This window comes from Varanus komodoensis, unplaced genomic scaffold (genome assembly GCF_004798865.1).
Source record: "Varanus komodoensis strain SLA01 unplaced genomic scaffold, ASM479886v1 scaffold3, whole genome shotgun sequence".
NCBI lineage: Eukaryota > Metazoa > Chordata > Lepidosauria > Squamata > Varanidae > Varanus > Varanus komodoensis.
The window spans coordinates 17,900,593-17,915,295 of NW_025335761.1; the positions used below are offsets into that span (position 1 = coordinate 17,900,593).

Consider the following 14,703-nt stretch of genomic DNA (forward strand, 5'->3'; position numbering starts at 1 on the left):
TTCTTTGAGACCTGGTCCTCCATACTCTCAGCTTGCTGCTAGATTTATACTTTCATTTCTATATTGTTCAAGAGCCAAAGCTCTCTGGACAATTCACAACAAATGATAAAACACAGATTTACACTGGTAACTCTATTCCTCATACAGTAAGTTGCTCCAACTTTCTTAGGGAACAATTCTATGCAGAAGTACTCCAGCATTCCTCAGCCAATATAAAAGCTGGGAATTGTAGGACCTTTTCTACCTAATGCATAGATGGCATCTTTACTGAGTTTAACTGTTATAGTATAAACTAGGTCTGAGACCAAGATTAATTTCTATTGCTTAAATTTTTGAATCCTTGCATATCATAAACTGAGGTTGAGGGGTTTCAGAGCTATGCTTACGCTAAAACTCAAAATAATCGTGCAGTTTAGGAGAGCAATGGCCACAAGGTTTCTTTGCAGATTACCTCATTCACAAGTGGGAAGTATTTGTAGAATCATCACCTGCTGCAATCCACGAATTCTTGTTTCTTTATCAAAACTTTTCAGTAGAAATGACAATGTATAAAACGTCCCTGAACTACAGGGAAATCTATGTGAAATCTACCATCTGAGTGAAACAGAATGTTTCTTTTTCCATTTTCTCCACACTAAACATAATTTTGAAGACCTCTCCGATTCTCCGATTCTCCCCTTACTCTTTTTTTAGTAAGCTAAACAATCCCAGCTGTTACCGGTACTCACAAGGGAGCTGCTCTAATTTCTTGGTCATTTTAGTTACCTTTCTTTTTTTTCCAACTCACTGTCATTTTTCCAGTTGCAGTTGATGTACAAGTTAATAGATATAACTTTCATAGGTAAAATCATGCAAATGTTAACAAATAGCTGAGCCAGAAAAAACTCTTTTTACAATATTCTAAGTACATTTACCCCATCTATTTATACAAGCTAGCAGAATCCCCTTTTTAAGTTGTTTTTTAATCCCTGTGCTAATCATGCCTAACATAGACTTTGCCTTTCCCAAAGCAGCCACGCACTGGGTCGAGTTGTCCACTACAACCCCAAAATCCCTTTCTTGGCTTGCTCAGTTTCCACCTGCTTGTACCTGAAGTTAAGGCGACTTGCGCCAACGTGGGAGCGTGTGGTTTGCAACCCCTCGAAGCTAACGAGCAAGTGACATAAAAGCAAGTGACCAGGAGCTGTTGCCTGGCGAACCTGACGGCATCTGCAATACCCTGTCCATTTACCAGAGAATAATCCCAACTGAACGCAGTGGGACTTACTCCCGACAGGCAAATCTATAGGATGGGCTGCGAACTTATTACTATTATTTTAAAATCCTAGTTTTGAAAACGTACAAAATCTACCCTAGCAAAAGGAGTAAGAGCTCTGCCTGGCGGTCCTAGAGGAAGACCGCTCGCCTTCCCTCGGCCAGGCTCGACCCCCGGCAACCGTAACTGCACCGGCTCGAACACCTGCCAGACGGGGGCGGTTGTTTGAAGCTGCGCCTGCGCGCCGGCCTCTTTCCTCCTGCTTTGACCGCGGCAGCTGTTGTTGGCCGCCGAGGGCGGGGGCCGGCGCGCGTCGCATCGATAGCTCGCCGAGGAGAAGGTCGGATAGGCCAGGCTCGCACCCCAGAGAGTGGGCGGAGACGCGGCGCTGGAGTGGGGAGGGGCGGAGCCTGGGCCGGAAGCACCGGGGGGGGGAAGGGTGCGTGTTGCCCCGAATCGGGTCGGAAGGGAAACAGCCCGATAGGACCGGCTTTGACGGGGCAGGTAAGAGGTGGCCTTGGGAGAGGACGAAAAGCGAGATGGGGAAGAGGCCTGTGAGGGAGAGCTGGCACTAGTGCTCTTTCTGTGTCCCCCTCGCATTACGGCTGCCCACCTTGCACGAGTGCTTCTAGCCTGAGGGGCGTAATACGCTGCCTTTCTTGAGCCTTCCCTCGCTTAAAGCAGCCGCGCTGGCCCTCATGGTCTTGCCCTCAAACTCCGCGTTTGTAAATCCGGAGTAATGGCTACCTCCCTTTTATGATGTTCTAACGTGGGTTGAAGTGTGTCCCCTTCATAAGTGGGAAATGGCCAAAAATGAGGGCTGGACTCGCGGACCGCTCCCATCTATACGTGTTGGGGAAAGAGTGTCAAAACCACACGGAAGTGATACCGAATGTGTACCCAGAGGAGCGGCTCGGGATGGGGCCTCATTGTTTCTAACAGACGCTTTACTGCTTTTACAAAATGAGGAAACTCCTTAGTTGGGGCTGACCTCATAACGAGGATGGGGAAAGCATTATCTGTCGAAAGTGTGATTCTGCTCTCATGTTAATAGAAGACACGCGTTTTCCTTTGCCATATCATTTATGGCAGTATCAGGGTGCTAGTAATGTTAACCTTCTATGTGGACAAAACAGTTTCTGACATAAAACAGAACAAAGAAGACCACTTGCTGTGATCTTGTCAAGAGTATCATTCAGTATTTCTGGACATCCTAATACAAGTCTTGAAGAAGCTTCAATATAGAAGCTCCAATATAGAAAAATAACAGAAGAGCCTCATTGTACTTACATGAAGGACTTTTATTATGGTATAAACTTTTGTATACAGCAGCTAACATCTTCAAATGCATATAATGTTTGGTAGGTGGGTAGATATATATTACCCATGGGTGTTGGAAGAAAAATGTTAACTGAAGCCAAGAGAATAAATTGTGAAAAAGTGGTGAAATAATTCTGTCCAACCTGTAGTGTGTGCATTATAATCACAGAGACCATTCTCAAATCGTGTTGATAAGCATCCTGAAAGGGACCAATGAACACATTGTGTGATAAAGACCTGTAATCTTAATTCACCTATGACTTGAATCCAGGTTATAAATTTTTATCATGTTGTAGACATCCTAAAGCTGATCAGTTACTACAATTTGTGATCCCTTTCAATATTTCTTCAGCTGAATGGGTAGAAAAAAAGCTGAGACCAGGCTACCTGAAACACTGCTTTTTCACATATGAGACAGCTTGGGTCTTAACATCTTCAGGAGAAGCTCTTCAAGCTCTTCTTATAATGGCAGCATAAGAGAGTACCTTCTTGGTGGCCACTTGCAGGCTGTGGAACTCCTTGTTGAGGGAGGCTAGGTTCACTTCCTTTCTGCTGTCATATTACCAATAGGCAGATCTTTTTATTCTAGCAGCCATTCAGCATGTAAGCCAGTGTATTGGGTTGGATGTAGTTTCCATTTTCTTGGTGTGTTGTGTTGTTTTATGATTGTAACTGCCTTGAGTGCCTAATCAAATACGTATATCAGAGTGTTTTAATTTTATATTAGTACCACTATAAGGCAATGTTCTGTTCCTATCATTTTTTTCTTTTTTCCCCAAGAATGGCTATAGAAAATTATTTGTGCTGAATAGGAAATAACTGAAGAAAACAAAGACTGCTTCAGTTCTCTAATTTTCCCTTTAAAGGCCATTTTTGGTATCTCATTTCAAAAAGTTGGCAGACTCTTTTCAGAATCTGTCAGTTGGCCACTGAGTAGTGGATTGTATTTTCCTGACACTTTATTTCCATGATCTCCAAATCAAAGAACACATAAGAATGGAGATCCTGGTTAGTGCTCACCCTAATTAATCTCACTGCTAACATAATGGTTAACCCATAATGGCTTCAGATCCCAAATTAAACAGGAATGTTTGTTGCCTTCATCTCCCATTACCTGCACTATCTCTACCAGTTTAACTTGGGTATGTTAGGTCCAGCAGGTCAAATTTGTGTTCTAGGAAGCATTAAGTCCTGCAGTCTATTCTTGATTGTTTAACCATGATTAAGCATTCATCAGGGTTGCATCTGTACGGGACTTGTATTGTAAAACACATTTCTGCTGAAAAAATTATTCAAAGAAATGTGCCTGCTTAAGAACAGGTGATCTGTACTTAGGCAAATACACATGAGCCCATTTTGCATCCTAGCATGCTCTTGGAATTCAAATTTTGTCCTATTTGTTTCTAATTATTCCAGCTTGTATCATTTACAGTGGGGGGGAGGGGGGCAGGAAGACCTTTTTCAGTCTGAAGACCTGATTCCATTTCAAAGAAACTCTCATATGTTCATTCCAGTGGTGGGCAAGACTAAAGGCAGACTTGGACAAGTCTGAAATTTTTCAAAAAGAAACAACTCCTAATCTTATTACTACCAATTTATAGTTGGAAGCATGTCTACTCAAAAGTAAGCACAGGCAGCATATTGACTTAAAAGTCAGCATGATGAATCTCTACCTGTTTACTTGGAACTAAGCAGGAAAGAATCACCGAACATCACTTTCAAATAATATTCCCAGACCCAGACTTTTGCATGTCTACCCAGACCTATTCATTTATTATGTTTTTATGTGCTCAGTAACAAATGTTTTCTAGGTGAAGTATGAACATCTTAACCAAATATAAATGATACAATTACATTTAAATATAAAAAGGTACAAAATAACAAAGAAAAACCTGGTGCCAAAAACCAGGGTATTCCAGATATGTCTACTTGGAAGTAAACTGGAATGACTCCCTCAGAAGCTTCCTCCATTTTTATAAAAAGACTTGCCTTGTTAAAACTTGAACACATGGGTAGAAAGAAGGGATAGGAACACTTAACTGTTACCAGTACTGGTATTCACCTATCCCATCCTGTTCCATAACAGTTTGTTCCTGCCCTCCTTTATTCCTATATACAATGTTCCTGTATCATTTTTTCTCTGATAATATTTCCTTACACATTGAAATTGGTCCTCCTGAGTAGAATGGGATATAACTACTGCACTCTGTGTTAATCATTTTTCTTCAGGATAACTTCTTGTAACTGTGGAAGTACACTAAATCATATTTAGCTCTGTTCTTTTAGTATAATTTCCTTACACTTTCAAACTTGCTTCCTCTGACTTGATAGAAAAAGTGAAAAACGTAAAAATCGTATACATTTTCATTACTCTCTTTTTAATGTAAACCCATTACAGAATATTTCATCTTTGTGTCATATGGTGTGAATATTGAAATCCTCACCAGTTTTTTTACTGAGGTACAAAACAATGATCAGTTGTCTGAGTTCTGTACAATTCTTTATTGTGGAGTTGTTTGGGTGGAGCTTGGCCAAGCTTGTGAACAGGAGAAAGGAGGATATTGGCCACATCAGCTGGCCTACTGATCTTGCAATCAGACCGGAAACTGTAGGAACTGTCACTGTTGTTTGCATTGCCAAAGCTCTGTCAGAACATCTGGTCATGGTGATAAAGAAGTATTTCTGCCAGTAAGCTCAGTAACAATATTTTAATAGCTATTTAAAATAGGACAGGTAACTTGATGAAACAGTACTTTTTGGTGCATCAGTAAAATAAGCAGTATAAGAAGAAAACTGATCAGGCCTTTTCCCTTGCTTTACTGTTCTCATGGTGAATCTCAAATGGACTTTTCCAGCAGGAGAACATGGAAATGTATTTCTTAGTAACATCAGAAACCCAGAAGGTTGGTTCCAACTAACCTGAATGCTACCACGTTCTTAATTGGATTGTCACATTTGCTCCAAGTTTAAGAACTGTAGTGCTTGAGTAATGCTTACTTTGAAATTAAAGAGACCATTCTCTTAGCTTCAGGTTTTACAGAGCATTTTTTTGTATATAATGTAATTTTGTACCAAATTGGACTGACTTGCTTATTTTCCGCTCAGTCTGTTGCTTGTCTTTGAAGATTTTAATGTGTTTTCTCTCTCTTGTGGTTTTAGTGCTGTTGCCCAAATTTCAGAATTACATATTATGTACAGATAGTTCTGTTGTTTTACATGTATTCTTTGCATAGATTTTAGACAACAATCAAAACCCCTGAATGCCTGTTACATAAGTCACAATTCAAGCTATGCATATTAGTACTCTCTTCCAGTTCTCTGCTTTTGCCTTTAAACTGAATTAAATTAATTCAATTAAAGTGCAATGCACCAGATTCAGGCTAGGCACCAGGGAAAACTTCCTAGTGTCTGAGTGATGCGACAGAGGAGCCAGTTGCCAAGAAAGGTGGTGGGCTCTCCCACACTAGAGACATTCAAGGCGAAACTGGACAGTCATCTGATGTGACTTGGCATCCTGCACCAGCAGTCTTGGCCCCTTTCAGCCCTAGTATTCTATGATTTTATGAATGTAAGTTCCATTGAACAAAATGGGGCTTGTTAGTTGTGCTGTACATTTTCTCTCATACTACACTCCAGTCAATTGGTACTGCTTGTTCTTCTGAGTTCATTAAACTATTAACATTCTTCAAATCCTTTCTTCAAAACCTAGTACTTGAGCAGAACCATTCCTTCAACCAGCCTTCTCTCAGCTTGTGCTTCAGCCATCACTGGGCTTACCTTGTCCTTTCTACATATTTGTCAATTCTTGATTTTTCCTTTAATCCCAGTACAGTTCCTGTCCAATATACACTGCAAACTCCATTATTCTAACTTCTGAACTCCATTCAGCCCACAAGTGGTAAATGGTAGTAGTGGTTTAGATGGATACTTTATAGTATACAACATATCAGATGTGCTTCCTCCAGTTGGGCTTCTTTCAAATGTCAAAGTTTAAAATTGCAGTCAACCCTTTTGGTAAGCTTTTATTTTGGTTGCTATTTTGATTTTATTCTCTTTTACACTCATGGTTTTAATGTCATATTTTACTATATGATTGCCTTTTATATTTTTAAGCTTTGCCTTTTAAGAGTTCAGTTTGTAAGTGGCATAGGCATTTTACAAATAAAATAAGTTTCTTTATCTTCAGACTGGGAGTCTTGATTGCTTTCATACATTGTGCTGTGGTGGGGCCCTTCAGAGAGCATGTGGCAAATTTAGTGGGCACACATATATGCCCTGAGCACTTTCACCATTCATTTTTAGGAACATTTGGCCTGGTTGCAAGCCTAAAACTTCACAATTATTACTGCTCAAACACAAGGTGTGACTGAAGTACTCTGTAGATTTAATGCTGCTTTTGCAAGCATCCTTCTCTTATTCAGTTTTGGAGACAAATGTAGTTAGCATTTTGTCTCATTATTGCTCAAGTTGATACTGTTTGTTTCACTAACTAAGGTTTGCTTGAGTATCAGTGTTACTATAACACAACTGTAATTGTCTCCAAAACTGAAGGAAGGGTATGCTAATGGAAGAAAGGAATGTATAGTCTATGGCATGTAGCAGATCAAATAAGAGTGGTTAGGTGGCATTCTGTAACATGCTCTACGTGGGGCTACCCTTGAAGACGGTCCGGATACTTCAATTGGTTCAAAATAGAGCTGCCAGGTTGCTGACGGGGACTGGACGTTATGCTCACATGACTCCAGTTCTCCATCAGCTTCACTGGCTTCCCATTGAAGTCCAGGCCCAATTCAAGGTGTTGGTGATGACCTATAAAGCCCTAAACGGCTTGGGTCCTGGTTACCTGAAGGAGCGCTTACATCCATATATGCCCAGCCGCCCCCTGAGATCGGTGGGAGAGGCCCTTCTCCGGGAGCCCTCCGTGAAAGAAATTAGGAGGGTGGCTACTCGGAGGAGGGCCTTCTCAGTGGTGGTGCCTAAGTTATGGAATGTGCTCCCTAGAGAGGTCCGCCTGGCGCCGTCGTTGTTTTTCGGCGCCAGGTGAAGACCTTTTTATTCCAGCAGCATTTTAAATGTTAATATTATTGAATTTTTCTGGCCAGGGCGGCTTATTTTATATTGTATATTTGTAATTTATTTTAATGTATATATTTTAAAATGTTATTTAACTTATTTGTTGTAAGCTGCCCCGAGGCTTCGGCGAATGGGGCGGCATAAAAATGTTTTAATAAATAAATAAATAAATAAATAAATATGTGTGTTTCTAACTATTTTTTCTTCTCTCTGGGCTAGGAAGCCAGTGGCCAAGGTGGATCTTCTTTTCAACTCAGCATAAGATAACACAGCATTTCAGAATATCTCTTTTTTCAAAACATTTACAGTTGCAGTACCTCAAGAAGAAGGAAAGTTTGTGGAGTGGAAGGTTCCAATGGCAGAGCTATCTGCACACTTATCACAGGTCCAGCATGGGCAACTGAGAGAGAACTCCCCTGACAACCATCTGGCCAACACGGTATGCAAGAAACTATTTTATTACATTCCAGATTGTAAATTGAACACATTACTCAAGGTACTTGTGGTATGGGATACCAATGAAGAATTGTTTAAAGCCTTCTTATATTTGTCAAACAAGTCTTGCTATCTTGAACAACCAAAAGAAACAAGTATGGTATAGTAAGAGTAGACTTGTTATCGAGGAGAGTTTGCTTGGAATGTGTAGCTCTCTACCATACCAAGGCATGAGGAAAAGAGGGAGGAGGGGAGAAGCAAGTATACTGGTGTGAGTTCATTTGAGGAAAGGCAGAATGTAAATGTAATAATAATAGAAACGTATTTTAGAAATCCAGTTTTATTATTCGCTAAATCTCTCCTGTACTATGTTTTCCTTTTCTCTTTCAGATGATATTATGGGACTTTAGAAAGACAATAGTAATTCTATTTAAGTTTGATGTGTTTAATTACCAGATTGTATATTGCTGATTTTCTGAATACTGCAATATTCAGCATTTTTTCTTGCTTTCTAAACTTGAGAGGTTTTACTTCCATATTCAACTTGATTTCAGGATATTGTTGATAACCAAGCAGATGTGAACTTTTAACAAATTGGCACTGCAAACTGTTTCGCAGCATCTCCATGTAGTTTAGCACATGCAGTATCCTCTGTATCCACAACTCTGATTTTTACTGTCTTGATAAATGGCCATGCCAGAATCTAGACTCAAAATTGGCTAGCTCTGATATTCAGGCAAAATAATAATTTTGTATTTGGCTTCTTCCAAAATGTACTGGAAAGCTGTATAATTACGTTCATGGGGAGAATAGCTTGGGAAATGTTGGCTGAGATCCAGAGAAACCTTTGTATGCACAGACTTTGGCACCCCTTAGGCATACAGACAAAAACAGGCACATACTCCCTCACTCTTAACAAGAACTTCCTTGGCTTTCAGTTCCAAATACAGCCCCTCTAGTATGTTGGATGTCATTCCTGAAAATCTGCTGGCAATTGAAATTGAAGGGGAGTCTTGTGAGGAAGAGGTATCTGATTATTCCTTGTGCATCACACCTCCAGGCATTGTAAACTGTATTAAAATGTGAAAGATTAAACCTAATACTAAAAGTTTACAAGCGTTTACCTTTTAATATACATTCACTCTCCCATTTGGTTCTTGTGTCAGCACTGACTCTTGTATTGCATGGTCAGATTCAAGATTGATGAAAAGTAGTAGGGATTCCTCTAATGATGCGTTGGCCATGAAATCACATATCTATTATACTTCCCTTTGGTTCCCTGTCTCCGTGGGCTATTTGATTCAGTCCTACCCTTCATAGTATATGACAAAACTAAGAAAAATCATGTGATCTATCATATTTTTGAAGACACTGTATTGTTCAGAGTACTACAAAGACTACTCTAGGCTGCAGAATAGGGAGAATGTACACTGTCTAGACACCCTAGACCAGAGGTTCCTAACCTGGGGTGCCTGCATCCCCAGGGGGAATGAGATGGCATGTCAAGGGGTGTGACAAAGAGGAAGGCTGTGTTGCAATTTGCAAATCGTGACATTTTCCCCCTGAATTTTATTGATCAATTGATTTTACTGTTTACAGTTTTTCTACTTGCTCAATTTATATGTGAATTTTAGGCACTGAGTTAAACATGTGTTTGTTTGTTTGTTTTTAGTTCAATTTGTTCACCCACAATACTGTATGTGATTCAATTTATGGTTCAAAAATTAGAAATTTGATTTCTTTATGATCAAATGTGATACTACATTTGTAGGAGGTGCAGACATAAACATTTTCTAAGAGTGCAGGACATAGAAAAGTGCATAGAAAAGGTTGGGAATCACTGCTCTAGACTCAACATTTTCATTTTTATTCAAATAGAAGTACCTAAAAAAGGCCTAAGAGAGCTCATTATCAAGAGGACTATTTCTTCCTATTTAATTTGTAATAGCTAGTACGTTTAGTGAGTTGTAGATCCCCTGGGTCCATATCAGTCATCCATGGTTATCAAGGAAACCAAGGAAGAACATTGTATCTTAACACACATAATATTTTCTCTGGTCATTTAGCTTATGCAGCTTCAGTGAAATTTACAGGCTAAGCTTTTTAATCAGGTCTAGGGTGGAAATCACTGCAAAGTTGCTTTGCTTCTAAATTTCACAAAATGTTTCAGGGATGGTTGTAGGTAGACCCATAATGATCAAACTTAACTGGCAGGATTTATGTGGAAATCAGGATAACTTCAGTATAACAAGTGGTGTGCAGTTTTCACGTTCCACAGTGATCTTTGTTGGTCAAGGAAGTGTCTATCAACTGGTCTGCCAACTTTGGCAAAAAAAAAATTGCCAAAAAGGTTTGGCAAAACAAAGTTGTTGGCAGAAAAAGAGCAAGCAAAGTTGTTGGCCCCTCTATTCATTCTAAAAGATAGTGAGATTATTCCTGCAATCTTAGCAGCAGCAGGACTAAACATGATTATCTGGTTAGTGTGTGAAAACTTAACACTCATTGCCAGCTTTTTAGGTGTAGCTCCTAATCTCACATTTTCATCGAACATAGGACCTTGCTTCCATGAGCTGATTACTAAAGAAATTTTCATGCTAAATCTGATATGTCATCATTAGTTTGCTTCTTGGATTTACCCCTAATACTGTGATTCGTTATGCAGGGCAGGGTGAGCTCTCTTTTTATTTTGTCAGTAATACTTGATAGTGCTGTGCCATACCCAAGCTAAATGGGTCTTTTCAGTAAGATGTCATTTGTTAAATAATGAGGAAACATTGAAACAATATACGTTATCATTGAGACAGTATTGTTGATAATATGGAAAAGGCCAAGGTTTTAAATAGCATCTTTGCTACATACTTAAGTTGAAATATTTGTGCTTTTGATTAAACAAATGCATAGGTGTGATTCCCAGTCTGTATGGCAAATCCATTTGATGACACTTGACAGATGTGTGAAAGATCAGACTACAGGGTTAGCTCCCGCTTAGAAATTGTATTGCCTTCTAATTTCCTGGCAGCAAGTGCTTGTCATTTCACTTGAGCTAATTGTTTTTCAATATGTTATTTTACTACCTTGAACATCTTTAAGAGGATAGTGCCAGTCAGGCATTTATGAAGTCTGAATCCAAAGTTTTCTTAATATTAGTGCACCAAATTCCTGTTTTGGTTCCTAAAAATGTTCTTACAAATTTTTTAGATTGTAAAATATAGTAAAACCTTTAAATATTAAAGTTTAATGTAAGCAGCATAGCTTGGATTGTTTCAAGTGTTCTCAGCTTCACAGTTAAATGAGGGCTACTGTATGCAGCAACAAAGGTCCCCCACCATAATCTTCTACATATAGCATGCTGCATGGCAGCAAGTTTAAATTTCATGTGGCAAATGTTTTGGTGTGCACCATTCCAGTGCAGCACCCCTTCCTAAAAATCTACACAGAGGTTCAGTTCCTAAAGGGGCAGTTTGATTAGTGATACTGGCTCCTTGGTGATGTAGATGTTACGCAGACTCTTTAGTAAATCAAAGGGTATTGAAGGATCAGTGGAAGTACTCCAGTCCATAATATGGCAGAATGTTCAAAGTCCTGTACAAGCCATGGTGCCTCTTTTAATTGTGCTGCCTCCAGCATTTCCTTGGGTGGAAAGGCAGCTGAGCAAGTTCCCATTTCCCTGTTGCACACCTTGAAGACGGTTGCTTTGGGTTTTATATTAACTATTTTTTTGATAGTTGTCAAGGCTGCTGTTTATCTTCAGTGTTACTCATCCACCTTAAAGATATACAGCTCATTTTTTTTGCCACAAACCAGTAGCACAACGTTTGGTTCAAACTTCTTTCAAGGCATTAATTCCATAATGGCTGATGAAATTGAGGAATCTGTTCCTTTGCTTCCACTGCAGGTTGCATCTCTGACCTGTGATCTGTTTAATGCTAATCAGGTAGGGATTTGTGTTTTGTATGTACTGGAACAAAGTGCAAGAAATGTGACACAACTCCTTGTCATGTAAAATGCACCTTTGCTCAGATGTGCCATTCCAGGTCTCAGTGTTTTTTGCCTTGCTTTCTATTTGGCAGTTGAAACGGCAACTTTAAGAAGTTTCTTGGGCTGAATATTTAGTTGGATCTTTTTTTGTTTCATTCTCTGTGTACTTGTGAAAAAATCCTTATGTCAAACTCCAGAGGTATTGGTGTGAAGACAGTTTTCTTCATATTTTAAAATTAGCTGTACTTATTAAACAGTCCTAAACATTAACTTGTAAATCTCTGAGGTGTTAGAGAACTTAACACTAACTTATCTTTTTCTTCTAAAAATTATATTTGAATCTGTAACTGATATTTCTTAGGTTCTCTTTTAAAAATGCATTTCACTGATGTCTATACTTCTGTTTCTTACCATAATAAGAACTTAGAATCATGGGTGTTACAGTGTATTCCTACAGTCTGTATTCTTTACCTATTTTGTTGCTTTGGGGACATTAACTTTAGAACACAGTCTTATTTATTAAGCCTTCACTGATCGTAAGTTTGCAAACTTGGAGGCTTACAATCATCCTGTGCAGGACGGCATGAGTGGTGAGGTGGGCTTTTTTGCTCATCTAGTAGAAGCATTTCTGAGTACAAGGGAGAGAGGCTGGCAGAGGCTCAGGGTAGCTTGTATCCTGGTCTCTACAGTTTCCTCTCCACCCCACTCACCAAAATCCCCCTTTTCTAAGGCCAGGTTTCCTATCGCAGAGGCCTGCTGATGCAGTTCTTTTTGCACCAGCTGTGATGGGGTGAGAGAGGAGGTTGGCTGGTTCTCCAATTCCCTCTTCCAAGGTTGGAGGGTGGATTCCAAACAGTCCTGTGGTTTTTCAGAGGCTGTCTACAAGCCATAGGTTTGCTCTCTTGATTGGTATTTTCCTTTATAATTTTGCATCATTTTTCAATGTCATGTATAAATGAATGTCCCAATTTTTTTGTGACCATCCCTGCCAACTTTTCAAATATATTTATTACTATCCTTGCATCATATTTGCTTTATGGAAGTACATTGTGTGTGTCAGCCAATGTACAATAAAAAAGCATGCCTGCTGCCATAAAATAGCAAAGACTAGCACATAGCTCACAATAGCAAGCAAAAGAGCAGATGTAGATATGGGGGCACTAAGAAGGGAGACATTCAAGCCTGCTTTGTTACTGATTTCAAGGATCTAGGTTCTATTTTCAGTCCATCCACTTTGGGCCTTGGCTAAAACTAGACACAGTGGTGGGTTTTTCTGCTTATTCATAAAATCAGAAGCTATTATTGGCAACATATCTAATTTTAATGCACCAAAAGTGGGAAAATGAAAGCCTAACTATTTTGTAAATAAATTTGAAGACTACCTAATTACCCCTACTTCCCTTCTTCCTCATATCAGAAGGTGCTATGCAGTCTTGAGCCAAAAGTGTGGACTTATCTAACAAATATTATCAGTATTATCACAAACCTACAGTCCCATAGCTTTTTTTTGTGATTACATGAAAGAAAAGGGGGAATACTGGCCTGTGCAAATTCAGAGTGATGACCCTGATGCAGCTGCCATTAATGATGTTAGCACTTGATTGCATAAGCATCATATCTTAGCCCATTCATCACATAATCCCTTATTGGCTAGGATTGCCGATGTGACTAACTGCTGAAAAAAATGTTACTGAAAAGAAAAGGAAAGCAGGTGAACTGGTATAGCACACTTGGGGGAAAATACAGTGCAAATAGAATTTTATAAAAAATGAACAGTCTCCAAGTTACATTTTTTTCCAGGAAATATTTTGAAATCCCCAACCAAAAAGCACTACTTTCAACTCAGAAATCAAAAGGGAGAGCATCTGACCCAGCAGTACTATTTTAAAGTATTAATTTTAATTCATGAAGCTCTTAACAAGAAAAAGGTGCTGTGTTTGAATGAAAGAGTTGTAATTGCCTGTTCACCAAAAATCATTAGCTATTTTCCCCGAGGGAGTTGTCAATTGCAACCCTGAATTAAAGCCCTCTTCTTGGTTAGTTAAAAGCACTTGGTTCCAAAGGCACTAAGGTGTTCATTGTGAAAATATTGAACAGTATTTGCTTTTTTTAAAACAAAGCTTTCTTTTTTTTTAAAAAACTTGGTTCTGAATAAGTTTCAAATTAAAATTCGATGTTAAATGATACAGAGAAGAGGAAGAAAACAGGATAAATTTATCAAAATTCTGAGAGTGAATCAAAACGGGTGATTCTTTTCTGCACATTATAGATAATAATGGTGAATAAGAATATTGTAGGCAATAGCATTGAAAACAATAAAGCTATTTAGAGTTATCAGTTTTAATTTGGCATTTACCATATTCATAGAAATGATACACAGTTCAGTTAAATACACCAAGATAATACAAGCATAATTAACACAATTACCACTGAGGCCCCTCGCTCTAGCTGCACTGTGTATGCAATATACTTTCATGTCATCCACAAGTGCACAGATATCCTTTACATCACATTGTTTTGGTTTCTCGTAGTGTGATTATTGTCATTGTTTACCCCTTCTTGATTTACTGTTGTCTTTAGATCCATTCTGTGGATCCTGGGCTTTATTTCAACCCATTGCCCTTAATAATCCCATTCTGCAA

General features: G+C 39.0%; 1 protein-coding gene across 2 annotated transcripts in view; it reads left to right on the top strand.

Annotated features, from left to right (window-relative positions):
- Window positions 1-1,629: 1,629 nt before the first annotated feature.
- PSEN1 (presenilin 1) overlaps window positions 1,630-14,703 on the top strand; it is a 30,033-nt gene continuing 16,959 nt past the window's right edge. Inside the window, exons 1-3 of one of the 2 annotated variants that reach the window (XM_044436089.1) lie at window positions 1,630-1,759; window positions 7,957-8,087; window positions 11,979-12,017. In XM_044436089.1, coding sequence (XP_044292024.1) covers window positions 8,004-8,087; window positions 11,979-12,017 — 123 coding nt within the window. In that variant the 5' untranslated portion in view covers window positions 1,630-1,759; window positions 7,957-8,003. Of the gene's footprint in view, window positions 1,760-7,807; window positions 8,088-11,978; window positions 12,018-14,703 lie in introns of those variants that run through there. The other variant, XM_044436090.1, reaches the window with a different exon arrangement.